The sequence below is a fragment of the Taeniopygia guttata genome, chromosome 6 (genome assembly GCF_048771995.1).
Source record: "Taeniopygia guttata chromosome 6, bTaeGut7.mat, whole genome shotgun sequence".
Classification (NCBI taxonomy): Eukaryota; Metazoa; Chordata; class Aves; order Passeriformes; family Estrildidae; genus Taeniopygia; species Taeniopygia guttata.
In genome coordinates this window covers 21,896,299-21,909,904 of record NC_133031.1, presented here as the reverse complement: position 1 = coordinate 21,909,904, position 13,606 = coordinate 21,896,299, and the positions used below count along the sequence as shown (strand labels likewise).

At 39.8% G+C, this 13,606-nt stretch overlaps 1 protein-coding gene across 2 annotated transcripts; it reads right to left on the bottom strand.

The window, feature by feature from the left end:
* Positions 1–3,204: 3,204 nt before the first annotated feature.
* ZNF518A (zinc finger protein 518A) lies at positions 3,205–13,401 on the bottom strand. 2 transcript variants are annotated; one of them, XM_030276138.4, is made up of 3 exons: positions 12,920–13,401; positions 11,142–11,260; positions 3,205–8,847 (listed from the first exon to the last, which is right to left on the bottom strand). In XM_030276138.4, exon 3 carries the CDS (start codon positions 8,733–8,735, stop codon positions 4,089–4,091), a length of 4,647 nt encoding a protein of 1,548 aa, XP_030131998.4. In that variant the 5' UTR covers positions 8,736–8,847; positions 11,142–11,260; positions 12,920–13,401; the 3' UTR covers positions 3,205–4,088. The 2 variants fall into 2 exon arrangements, with proteins under 2 accessions (XP_030131998.4, XP_030131999.4); XM_030276139.4 differs by lacking the exon at positions 12,920–13,401 and adding an exon at positions 12,787–12,900.
* Positions 13,402–13,606: the final 205 nt, after the last annotated feature.

Here is a 13,606-nt window from a genome sequence, read left to right as displayed (position 1 = left end):
TACTACACTTGTTTTGTACAGGAACAAAGGCAGCAGACTGGTTACTCTGCTTTCCATACCCAAGCTAGATCTGCTATAGCTTGGCAGGACTATGGTGCAGATGTATTTTGAAACACAGCTTTGTCTGTAGAAGGTTTAAGCAAGTTTCAGGTATAGGACTGTACCAAGTTACCATTTCCTACACTCTGAACATAAAATAAATTGGAACTCAGGATGAAGCTTGCTGCATTAAAAATCCCAATGTTGTGGACTGAAAAGCCATTACAGAATGCAGGAAATGGTGACTTGGTGTGGCTATTGCAGTCCCAGTAGTCATCTTAATGCCACCACCATGCTCCAAGTAACAGGTATATCAAGTCTGACCTGACAGACACAGCAACACACCTCTCCCTTCATCCTTCTTTGATATGTGATATTGTTAGCTATTTTCCCTTCCATGTAATTGTCATTCACTAAATAGCTAAAACAAAACAAAACAACAAAAAATTACACCAAAAAAAACACACACACAAAAAAAACCCTAAACCTAGAAGTAAAAATGAACTAATTATTTTGTCTGAGAACTCAGGGCAAAGTGTCATATTTAACAATGTACAAAGGAGAAGTGTTGTCTGCCTACCTCATACAGAGAGTACAATGAGTACTGCATATCATTCCTGACAATGTTGCTTCATTAAAGGAGTAAGAACTTCCATTCTCAAAAACCCAAGTGTTCAGATGCACAAGGTACAGAACTACATTCTTCCTTCAATCAAAAGCACCAGCAGCAAAAAGAGATTATTAGGAAGCGTTGTTAAGAACAAAAACAGTGTCTCACATAACAACAGCTCTGTAACAAATTTTTGTTAAAAATACTGGAATTACTGAGGAAGGGCACCATGACTTACTAATGAATACACATCTTGCCAAGAACACATAATGGGATAGATTTTAGGTCTCTTCAAGGTTGTAGAAACAGTTGATAACCTTGTGCTTGCACCTCTCTTTGCATGTTCCAAAACAATATAATCAATTTTTATCTTGCTATATGCAATGTTACAAACTATTTCAAAATGTTATGGTTGCATAGTCAAGCACTCAAAATCAAGATACTTCAAGTTACCTGTGTAACCTTGTCATATCAGCTATATCCATTACAATACAAGCATTAAATATACAATCATAGAATATTTTTCCACATAGATTTATGTGTTTCACTTGGTTCATGCAATACTTCATGGACAAAGTGTAGCTGTATAACGAAAAACTGTGGTTTGTAGGATATTTGTAGGATGCCTTTCCCCATTTACTGAAAATGCTGAGAAATGCACCAACATGGCAGAAATTGGCCAGTAAAAAGGTGGCTTCGTACAATTAAAGTAGTTGGCCTGAAGAACTGAACATATTTTCCCTGTACCATCTCCCACACCATCTACTGCAACATAGGTCAGATCACTTACCAAATTTTCTCCTGATGGTAATTAATTGTGATCTTAATTTCAGTGAAGTCCCACTTGAGATTTTTTGAAACTTGATCTGCAGAAATGCCAAACTCTAAGGACCTCAAACAATGCACTATGAAAAAGGTCATAAGAATAAAATTATATATTTAGAACAGTACTTGAGCAACCTGCACTAATAAATATGAGAACCTAATTAAGGGTGGGGAAACAAAATACTGAATTGCTACCCAGGACAAAGCAAAAATTCTCTGCACTGAATGAGATCAATGTCCATGGAAAAAAGTGACACATGCCAATTAATTAAGGGCATATAAAGCAACCTTACTTCAGCATTTCCTAGCTTTACAATGTTTTCACAGTACCATTTAAGGTCAATTCGTACGAAAATAAATGAGTTAGAAAAAAAACATAGTGACAGTTGTCACTCTCATGATTCATCAATACAGAGAAAATCCCCTAATTTTCTTCCCCAGCAGAACCTCCACCTCAATGCTAAGTAATTGTTAATAAAAACCAGTCAGCCTGGCCAAAATTGCACCAAGCAGGTTTAAAAACAAACTTCACATACATTTTTTCCAAAGAAGGTAAAGGCAATGTCCAAAATTCATGGGTTCAATTTCACAGTTTATAGAAGAGCAAGCTGAGGCAGAAAATAGATCCTTCTAGTCAAAAAAGCTTAACATGTTTTTGTCCTTTCCTAACGCTGTTTCTTTCCAACCTGCTTCCTCACCACTACACTGGTCATCTTCAAAGTTCCTAGCTAAATTAACATCAGAGCTCAAGCCCATTGGGCAGCACAAAATGATCCAATTTAGATACACAACACATACCAACTGTGTATTAATTCACCCAAACTATGCTGCCTTGACTGCTCCAGTTGGCTTCCATACACAACTCACCAGCCGCAAGGCTAGTGTGCATCTTCCTACCAGCACATATACCAAGAAAGAAAAATTTATCTAATCACCGAAGCAATTGTTTTTAAGTAATTTTAACACTTTTTAAAATGTTAATTGAATTCAGGTTAGTGGTGACATGCATTATTTCTTACTGCTTCATTGGTAGCAAGCAATCTTCATTTTCAGCTTAAGGAACCAGTAACAGAAACCTACTCAGGCTCGCATATAATCTAAACCCCATGATTTAAATGCCCCAGTCCTCTCCAAGCCTACTGTTCAATTTTGACAGCTTTTCCATCAATACTTTGGGAAGGTGGCTTAGACCTTCATACTTGGGGAAGAGGTGCCAGCCATATGGTAAGAGTAATCCCATGTAAGACTGAACCTTCTAGCCTACAGAGGTTCATTAAGAATCTGGAGGACAAAACCTCGAGAATAATAACTGTGGATAATAAAGCCCTTCATCTGTATACCCTCAGTTATTATGGTTAAGAGATCTTTTGCTTACATGCCTTCACGTAAAGACTAAAAACTGTAAAGGACAGTCTCTTCATTATCTCTAAAACTGAAAGTAGAAAGCAAGCAGGCTCCTAAGAACATTACCCTACTGGCTGGCAAAGTAAGGGAAGAATAACTCCAGCCTTGGCTTTTCCAAACCCCTGGTGCCCCAAAAGGCAGTATATCTGAACAAGCAATAGTAGAAAACATTGAGTCATTATTGGGACAAATTACATCCACTTGAAATAAAGCTATGATGCAATTACCAGCCAAAAATGGTGCTCTGCACCTCCCCACATCCTGACCTTCCTATAGGGTTTGTGGCAAGATAGAAACATTTTCTATAAATGCTCAAAGTCATATGCTGTAAACACAAGTTATAGCAAATTTAATAGTGACAAAATCAATACAGATTAGGAATGTTCACCATTCTTAAACACCATATACATTATGAATATATATACTGTATATTTTCAATCGATTTAATTCTGACTCACCATATTAACACAATCATAATATGTTTTATTAATTTATATGAAAAATACTTCACTAAGAAAGTAGACAAACTGCACAGAAATAGTACAAGTGTCATGTGCATAGCAATATAGCTTAAAGCATTCACATATGGCTTTGTTTAAATGAAACTGTGGGGGAATGGCCCTGTACGGACCCATGGTTACACAGTCGACATAATGTAAACTGCTTCACATCTTTGAGGCACTTACTAATAATAGTGTTCAATCCCTGAAAAACAAAATCAAGAACTAATAAGTGAAAATAACAAAAATCCCAGGATAACAGCTGTGTGTATTTGAAAAGATCTTAAAAATTTGTTTTAGTAGTGCATGCACAGAACTGAAAAATTGGGGGGAGGGGTGTAATTTCTGTGCAAGAATTATACCAAGTAACTGAAAAATATAAAAATATTTACATGTTATGGGATTTTAAGTATGTACAGAACAAAGGCCCTGAAGACTCATTCTATAGAATAAAAATATAGCACAATAGCAGTAATAAAAATAATATATATATTTATGGAATTGTATTTGCAGTTAGTTACAAGTTATTTAAACCACAACGTTCTTTGATCTTTCTCAAATCTGATGGCAACTGGGAAATTTAAAACACAAGCACTTTGCATCCTTTTTCTACCTCAGTTACAATACTGACATACAAAACAGAATGACTTGTGTATCCTAATCCATCTGGGGTTTTTTTAAACTTTAATGAATATTTTCTTCACTGGTCATCATTTCATTAATGAATTCCAATCTCGAGTAGCCTCCATCAGATGCCTCTGTCCATGCCCTATCCAATTATCCTGATTGTCAAATATTCTACCACAAAACCAGCAGCTAAACTTAGCTTTCAAGGTATTATTAGAGGTAGTTTTCACAATCTGGTAATTGTTTTTGCTAGTCTTTTTCAATGTCAATTTTAAGACAAATCTTTCTTTTACAGGGTTAAGGGGTTTTATTGTCCTGTATCTTTTTTGAGAAAAATTATCAGTAGTTACATCCGAAGGATTGCAGAAGTCTGGCTGCAGAAGAGCGTCAACAGTTCTTTTTGACAATAAAACTTTAAGAACGTGTCCCTTAAATTTAGCAATAGTTTTCATTACATTTACAACTTCTGGAACATCTGCATCAGGATGATTAAGCACAACAACTGGTTGATTCCTCCGGGGGCATTTTACAAGCTGGTTAGAATTAAAAGGGAGTAATTTCAAAGTCCTCACAGTTTTTTTTGATGCCCTTGGTTTGTAAGGGCTACCTGATTCACTAACAATTTCAGCCTGATTCTTTTCTTTACACTTTCTGTGCAATACTGCTTTCTTTCTAGGAGGTTCTGGGCAACTAGCCTTCCTTTTACGTTTGAAATTCTTCTTTCTTTGACCACCCACAGTTCCCAAACTTCTAGATCCAGCTTGTTTTAAACTAGGTTTTACTTTTGCAGTTCTGTTTTGGGTGCTCCACGTGGACTTGTGACAACCAGAGTTATTCCTCTTGTTAGCAGCTATTACTTGCGTACTCTCAACAGAACATTTTTGCAACCACGTCCCTGCAGATTTAGCAGAATAAACAGGTTCTACAGGAGGAACATAACATGCTGGATTAGATCTTGCCAAAGAGGCATTTGCTGGCATTAACCCACCTGGTAAGTTTAAGGCATCATTAAAACTAAGATTAGTTTGTTTCTGTGCTAGTGCAGGATTAAGGGACTGCAGGTTATCCACCTGTAGTGAGGACACCAAGTTGCTTACTGACTGAGTGCTATCAGACAGTGTATCTGAAGTAGGAGTCTTAATTTTCAGCAAATGCTGTTGTTGCATGGCTCCAGTTTTCTTTGGTTGACAATTTTGATGAGCATTATCCTGAAAAAAAATTGGTTTATGAGTGACAGGCTTGTTTGGTGTCATACATTTCAGAAAAACTCCCTGCTGTCCATCAGGTGAAAGTGCATACATATGTTGTTCCTGTTTTATTTCCTGTTGTTCTACTGACTCCAAAGAACCAAAGACAGCATCCTGGTGCTCTGGTAACACCTTAACAGAAGTTGCCTTCACAGACGACTCTGATGAGTTTGTAACTACGAGAGGTGCTTTGAATGGCATACTATTCAATGAGTCATTTACTGTACCACATACTTCCCCATTACAGGAACTTCTTACATTTCTAAAACTGCCATTTTCCCCCTTCACTTCTGAAGCTGATATGGTTATTTTCCCAAATTCCCTGGATGCAATTCCCCCTAAAACCTGAGAACTATCATTAGCGGCATTTGCAACTGTTCCAACTGCCCCACTAAAAGTCAAAATCATTCCAGGTCCTTTATTTGAAACACGAGATGCAGGTACACCTTTAGCAACATACTCATCTGATGAACTGGTTGATGGAAGAGATTTTCCTGACACCACACGTTGTCTAGACTGGTTAGAAAGGTGGAAAGGAACGAAAAATCGTGATGGAAGGGACTGAACAAAAAGGGCTTTCTTCTGTTCCTGAAGAACAGGCAAAACTGGTGAAAAGCTGCTAGGATTTTGAGCTGCAGACAGTACTTTATCTTTCACTAACTGCTGTGTAAACTCATCTGTAGGAGCTTTTAGCAATGTACCAACACCCGGAGTTCTGGATAATTTGTCCATGTCCTGTGAATCGAGTGATGTTTTGGGTGTCTGTCTTTCTCTCCCATAACATGTACCTTCATTTGTGCTATGTCTTGTATTGAACTCTCTCTCACATAAAGGGAAGTGTACATTAGGAGGAGGCCTCTGAAAACCACACGCAGTTGCAGAACTTTTTAAATGCACGCAGGCTGCATTCCCAGTCTCGGGACCAGAAAGCAGCTTATCAGAAGGAAGTTTGACACAGTTAGTCTTGCTGTGGGAGTCCTGCTGAGAAGTTGTTTTTACTTTTAACACATCTTGCAGTAATTGGTTTATCTCAGGTGATAAATAATTAGCTGCCTGTTCACTTTGTAATGAGAAAACGGATGTGATTTTAGGCATTAAGAAAGAGTTAACACCATCAGAGGCATTTTCCTGGAATTTCTCAGTTACGTTCTGAAAGCCTTGCTCTACGTTACTGTCCAAATACTGTTGGCCATTATGCTTGTCCTCTGTAAAACACTCGCTGTCAACACCACATTTAGATTGGCTTTTAAAAGACACAGAGTTATTCTTGGTGTTTATGTGTTTGTAAGTTTTATTAATATTTGATTGGGCTGACACAACTTTCTCTGCTTTCAAATCTTTTATCGATTCTGAATGTGAAGATGCAGGTTCATTTATATTGTTTTGAAAAGAACCTCTTTTACAAAATTCTTTGTACCGGTCATCTGTTGATGTCCAAATGCTACATGGGTTATCCAAAGAGTCCATTTTGGAATAGTTGTGAAAAGACAACAACCCTTCATTAGATGAATCCACTGAGGTTGAGTAATAGAAATTATTAGTTCCATTACTATTATTCAGGCCACCATTTTGCATTTTCAGTTCAGGAAAAAAGGGCATTTTCACAGGGTCATAACGAAGGGTATTTGTAATAGCGGGTGATAATACCTGAGGATGACTTGAAGAACGAAAGCTTCCCCATGAGATACTAGTTTGAGTTCCAACTTTTGTTACCATTTCATGTGGAGGTACAGTTGAGTCCAGCTGCACTGGCAAACAATTTGGACGTTCTCCTTCAGCTATATTAGAAGGTGCTACAGTTTCAGAAACACCCCTATCATACAATATGGAGTTGTTTTGTTTTTCCACTTTTGTTTTTCCTGAATGAAGAGCAGGACAAGAAAACGGAGAGGAGGTTAATGGATGAACACAATTGTTCTTTAGAGTTGACTGATCAGTTACACGTGGTATAGCACCTGAAGACAAGCCACAGGGATCAGCAGTCTGTAGCAAAGGAGTTGCAGAACGACCTTTACCAGGATCAACTTTTTGACCCAACAAATATTCATTTTGCTTACTTGTAGGTAGTAATTTTATAACAATATGTTGTTTTCCATCTACCATTTTAAAGCCCATAAATTTAGCACTGTAATTTGCTGGAACAGCTATTTTATTGTTTTTAACCATCAATACTGTTGGCCCATGAACAGCATTTTTCAATAATCCCAGGCCGTAACTTGTCGCATCATCTGCCTTATTGTATTGTGCAGTGGTAGCAGACAGCATTCCACCCATGAAATGATGATTTTCCGTGTATTTAATCTGATCTTTCTCTTCATTTGTTTCCACATCTCTCATACACTGGTTCAGCTCCTCAGCATTTGTCTGAATTTTATTCACACTTCTTAGCACTTGTGTATTTTCTTCCCCGGCACTGTCACTTCCACTGCTTATCTTTTTCCGTCTCCAGAGTGGTTTTTTTGATGCTCCCATTTTATACCTTCTTAACACAAGCTTCAGTCCTCCTGAAGTCTTTACTATTCTTTTTTCATATTTATCCTTTTCCAGTTTTTCTTTTGCAATTAAGTGGTCTCTGTGTAAAGCTATGATGTGTTTTAAAAGATAATCTTTCCGTGATGTGCTGTAACTGCAATAAGGACAACCAAAAGAAAACATACTGGTATGAACAAGAAGATGATTTTGGAGCTCCTCTTCTGAAAAGTTTTCTTGATGGCATTTTCCACATTTATAGGGAATCTCCTTATGCTTGTGAATGTGCTGAACAAACGTACCCACATCATAGGTAGAAAACCCACATTTTTCACACTGAAAGTGTCCATTTACACAATGCTTTGATAAGAAGTGTTTTGTCAAAGCCAACAAAGTGTATATCTGCTCATCATTACAGAGTTCACATTTTACTAAAGTGCTACGATGGATGCGTCTGTGCTGTTTAAACGACTGAAAGTCATTAGCTGAGAAGTTGCACATCTCACAAGGATACAGAGGCAACTCACCATAGTGCAACAGCTGAAAATGTTTCTGTAGGTCATTTGGGCTGTATCTAACGTTATCCTTGCACTTCGTACAAGTGAAATTCAGTATCTTTGCTGCAGTTTTCAACCCTTCTTCAAATTGCACTTCTGGTTTAATTTGCAAGTGGTTTCCTTCTGAACAACTGAGATTGCTTCCACTTACTTTCTCTACACTTAAGGATTTCCTTGCAGTTCGCTGCTTACACTGAAAGAGTTTTCTAAACCTATCAACTTCATGTTTCATTAATACTTCATTTGGAATGTTCACCTTGGGCAATTCAATCTTCACGTTTTTTAGTCCATAAGTGAGGTTGACATCTAAAATTGCTGGTTGAATTGTCATATTTAAAGGATCACGCACCAGTTCTTTTTTTAAAGTAATGTCTGTAGAAAAATTCTTCATAGCATTATGTTTTAAGAAACTGATTTGCTTTTTGTCACAAAAAAAGTGTTCCTGTTCAGATGACATGATTTTAGTTTTGCTTTTCTTTATGTGAATTCTTGGGTCTTACTTCTGGCAGCAAAGGAGACAACTGCGCCAAGTTATTCTTAAAGCTCTACAACTTCCCCATTTCATTCTCCTGAAATTAAAAAACAAACAAAGCAAACAATTACTTTCAAAACTAATGCAATGAGAACACCTATTACAATTCACTAACAAATATATGCCAATCTCTGAAGTTGTTAATTTTTATAATATTACTCAAGGGATGAAAAAAAAAGAATGAGGCAAAAAAAAAAAAACTATTACACTTTAATCTTTGTTTGTTTGTTTTGGGGGTGTTTGTTGGTTGGTGGTTTTTTTTTAAAAAATAAAACTTCAGAAACATGTTTTAAAGAACATCTGTGAAAGATACATGTCATCAAATTTTGGGTTTCTCCCACCCTGTAAGCATAAAGAAATCTGAAGACCTACCTTCTTAAATGAAGCTTGTATTTATTACTCATTTGGGATTTCACGCAAATAAAAACACTTCTTTGTGACATGGGTCACTAACTGAAGTACTAAAAAATTCAGAATCTACAGAATTTGACATTTTTATTACTCAAGTGTGCTACTCTATTAATTGTTATCGTGCTTAAAAAGGAAAGAAAGCAAAATCAGAATCTGACAAAACATCTGCTTCACTAATGTGAAGTAGACATGGCCTTTACCAACACCAAAAATCCAATCACACTGACCTACAATGAATTTTTCACATGCCTACCTTTAGTTTGAATCAGTCAACATATAAAAGTTGTCAGGCTTCTCATTGCATGTTCCTGGGTAAACATTAATATTTTCACTGCATGACTGACAACAGTACCCCTCTATGGATTAAAAGGCTCAACAGTTATGGTCAGCATCTCTGTCTCACTACAGATTTCATGTCAGTGTTTCCATAACAGGCTGCATCGACAATTTACAGCACCTCAAGTCTATGCTTGAACAACACTCCTCACTCCTGCATAGAATGTTGACACAGAATCAGCAGAATTGGAACAGCAGCAAAATTAACTTAAATTCTGAAAAGCAATACTGGAAAGGAAGAACTGTTTCTTCACTAGTATAACACTTATAATTAAAAAACTTTTTCTACAGTACAAGTCTCAAAGTCACTTTCTTCTTTCCTAACAAAAATTAGTAAATTATTAGCTGAAATCTGATTAGTGAATTTCTCTCCCCTACTTTAGGGCTCACCTTGAAGCAACACAGATTTCCAATTCATTAGATCATCACATCTATTCATGTTCAAACTGAAAGAATGATCATACCCTCACTGTGAATAACTGCAAGGATTGCTTCTAGATCTCCAAGCCATCATAAGGCTCAGTCCTAAGGTCTTTCAAATATTTTCCCACAGTCCTGGGAGAAGGAAGTATTTAGCATTAGACATGCAAATACCTGACAAAGAAAATAGAGATTGAAAATTTTCAAGTCCATGTTCTTGTATCGTGTATCAAGAAAATCAAATACTTTTTTTATGCACATGCTTTAATGCCTTCCTTTGGAGAAGATACTAGCACTTCTGCACAATTCTTGAAAATAATAAACACAACTGTGACACTATACACAGACTCTAATATCAAGTAAATTCCCTTAACTGCATTCTCCAGATATGAGACCTGCAAGATTCCAACTACACATATGATATCCAAAAAAAAAACCCCAAGACAACAAACAACAGAGACATACACTCCCTCCTCTCCAAATGGAAACATTTAACTCAATGACACACTCTCCATCTTCTACACAGAAGATTAATACGTGGGATATTACCCAGCTTGAGAAGAGAACAACTCATGTGCATTTACATTCCATTTCCATCAAAAGAGTACTGCATTAAAATGCATTCTCTTGCCAATGGTATATCCCTTATTTGAACAGAAGTAAGCTGAACTTCCACATAAAGTATAAGTAACTAAAAATTATTTGGATTTGTTTGTTTGAACAACTTTTTTAAAACACAGGTGCAACACAAATATCACAGCTTGCATGATGCAATACATCATCCTGATGGAGGCTGCCCATCTGTCAGATTAAAAGGTTATACTACCAGACACTGAAAACTGAAGTATGTTTACAATTAAAACTACAGAAATCAGAAGTGGATAAAATGCTGCAGAGATCAAGGCTCAGATTTCAATACCAAGCCTACTGGTCCTCAACTAGGCAACATTTACATTTGGCAGAGTCCCGATCTAAGGTCCCCTTTAATTAATTAACCTAATAACTTACAACTTCATTTTGTTATTTTTGGGTAGCATGCAACTATCAACAAGCTCCTGCAGAATGACAAATAAAAACATTTACTTAAAGCAACCACTAAAAAAAAAAGGGTTTTCTTTTATCCCAGAGATCTTAAAGATGTATTTTCAAAGAAGTCTGACTTACGCGTTGAGAAAATACTTGACTTCAATTCTTCAACAGCTGGGCTTTTTCCACACACGCAGAAGAGGTAAGATTGCAAGACTCAAACAAGGCCACAGTCAGGAGAAATACTAGAAAAAGTTCTGGAAACAAAAGAAAAGGTATTTTAAATGGTGTAAATACAAGCAAAAAATGAAAGAATAAGCTGAAAAGCCCAAATCCCTCACAAATTTTTAATACATTGAAGACAAAAATACCTACCAGCTTTTCTCCCAAAGAACACCATCAAATGCAATACCAATACTGTATAGATACACAATATTACAATGCCTATTTTACCTTAGCTTTGCCACTGCACGTCAGGCATTCATAGCTGGGAAGCATAAACATATGATAACTTAAAAACAGCATAGAAAGAAGTGACTGGTACCTCTGTCCTTCAAATTTTAACTTGAACTCAAAAGGCACTTATCTTTTCTCAAGCAAAAATTTTAATGGCAAAAACCTAATTATAAATTTCTACAAAGCTGTGCAAAAGCCTAGGAAAGAGGCAAAATGTTACATTCACATATCTGAAACAAGTAAGTAGATTTAAATGCAGATAAAATGAGTACAAACATTGAAAATACATAAGCATGTGCCACAGTTAACTCTCACTCAAAAAATCCCCAAATCACAAGGAACAAGCATAAGTAACCACTTGAGGCTCTCAGTCACAATTTTCTTCACCCCAAAATGCTGCAATTTGTCCATATTTTGTTTAAAACATGTACAGATAGAAAGTTTAAGCTATATACTTTGATCTAGAAAACAATTACAGATAGAAGACACTACTAAATTAGGTAACTTTTACAATTTCGAACTACATTCAAAATATGTATCCCAGCAGGCAGTATCTTCAAAGTTTGTAAATAAATTTCGGCTTATTTAATTTTTATTAAATAAATAAATAAAATTACACTGAAGTACATCCCATGTCCAGTTCTACTCTATGTGTCTGCAAACTTAAGAGTGGCGCCTTAATCTCTCCTAAGACCTGGACACATGCAGGAACTCACAAAACTAAATCTTAGGAAACTCATAGAGCCATAGAGCTGGAGCAGTCAGACACAACCTGACCAACACAACGGCGCTTTAGTTTAAAAAAAAAAAAAAAAAAAAAAAGCACTCTCAGAGCTCACACACACAGACTGCCGTGCCACAGGGCGAACTTGCCATTTACAAACACAGCAGCTGGACGCGGCGGCGGCACACGGCCAGCGCCAGCCACCGGCGGGCTGACAGTGCCCCCGCCCTGCCGGGGGAGCCGCGGGAGCCGGCCGGGGGCTGCTGGAAGCCGGGACAAAGCACGGGGCGGCAGCCCGGGAGCTCCGCCTGCCCGCGGGCGCAGCAGCAGGCGAGGGCGGCACCGGGGCAGGGACGAGCGAGGCGCGTCCCTCCCTGCTGGGAGCCCCGCGGCGGCAGCGCCGCCCCCGCCCGCACGGCCCCGGAGCGGCCACAACTCTCGGCGCGCAGCCCGGCGGAGGGATACGGTCCCACGGCCGCCCGGTGGCAGCACACGAGGCCATTCCTGCCCGGTCCCGCCGCCCCGGGCGCGCCCGCGGTCCCGGCGCCGCCAGCCCGGCTGCCCCGCCAGCCTCCGGCGAGCGCGGACTATTTAATGTCTCACCCTCACCACGGCGCACCGTCCGGTCCCGTCCCGGCCGCTTGCGCCCCCTGCCCGCTCCGAGCCGCGCCGGGCCGTCCCTTCCGCACCGCGCGGGGCCTCCCCGCTCCCCGCCCGCCGCCCCCCGCGGAGTTACCTCGGGTACCGCCACCGCCCGGCGAGGCGCTGCCGGCCGCCATCACAGCTTCCATCCGGGGACTGCCGGCTGCGAGCCCGGCCGAGGGGCGGCCGCGGCGGAGGGATACGCGTTCACCTGAGGGATGGGCGGACGGCGGCCGACGAGGCCCAAGGGGGAGGTGGCGGGGCGGTCCCGGCAGGTCCGGCTGCCTCCGTCGTGCCCGTCCTGCTCCCGTTCCTCTCTCTCCTTTCTCTCCCCTTTGGATGTGCGCCCCGGGCACGTGGCTCGGCCGGGGAACGCACGGCAGCTCCGCCCGTCGTTACCTGCAGGGCTGTGCGCTCCCCCGTCCCCAGGGGCGTGTCTGGGCCAAGGGCAGTGGCGGGCAGAGCCGCTGCCCCTCACAGAACGCTCACAGGCAAAGGCCTGGCCCGCCATGATCGTGCCGCCCTCATGGGTTCACTGGCCTGCACAGACACTGCGGTAGACGCAATAAATAAAGAGCTATATGTAGGAGATGCCAACAGTTAAAGCACACAGGAAAATATACGTGCCTTAGAGTAGTTAATTTGTTTCAACATGCTCAAAATAACATAAAAATCAAAGCTGTCCTGTTAGAGACACAGTATCATGGCCAGTGCTGCGGGCAGGAGCGTGCTCGGGGGTTTGTGCCAGGTTTAAGGCACATGGAAGCCCACCCAGAGGAAG

Excerpts from the sequence above, each read along its gene's own strand:
- ZNF518A (XM_030276138.4), bottom strand. The coding sequence starts at position 8,735 with ATGTCATCTGAACAGGAACACTTTTTTTGTGACAAAAAGCAAATCAGT.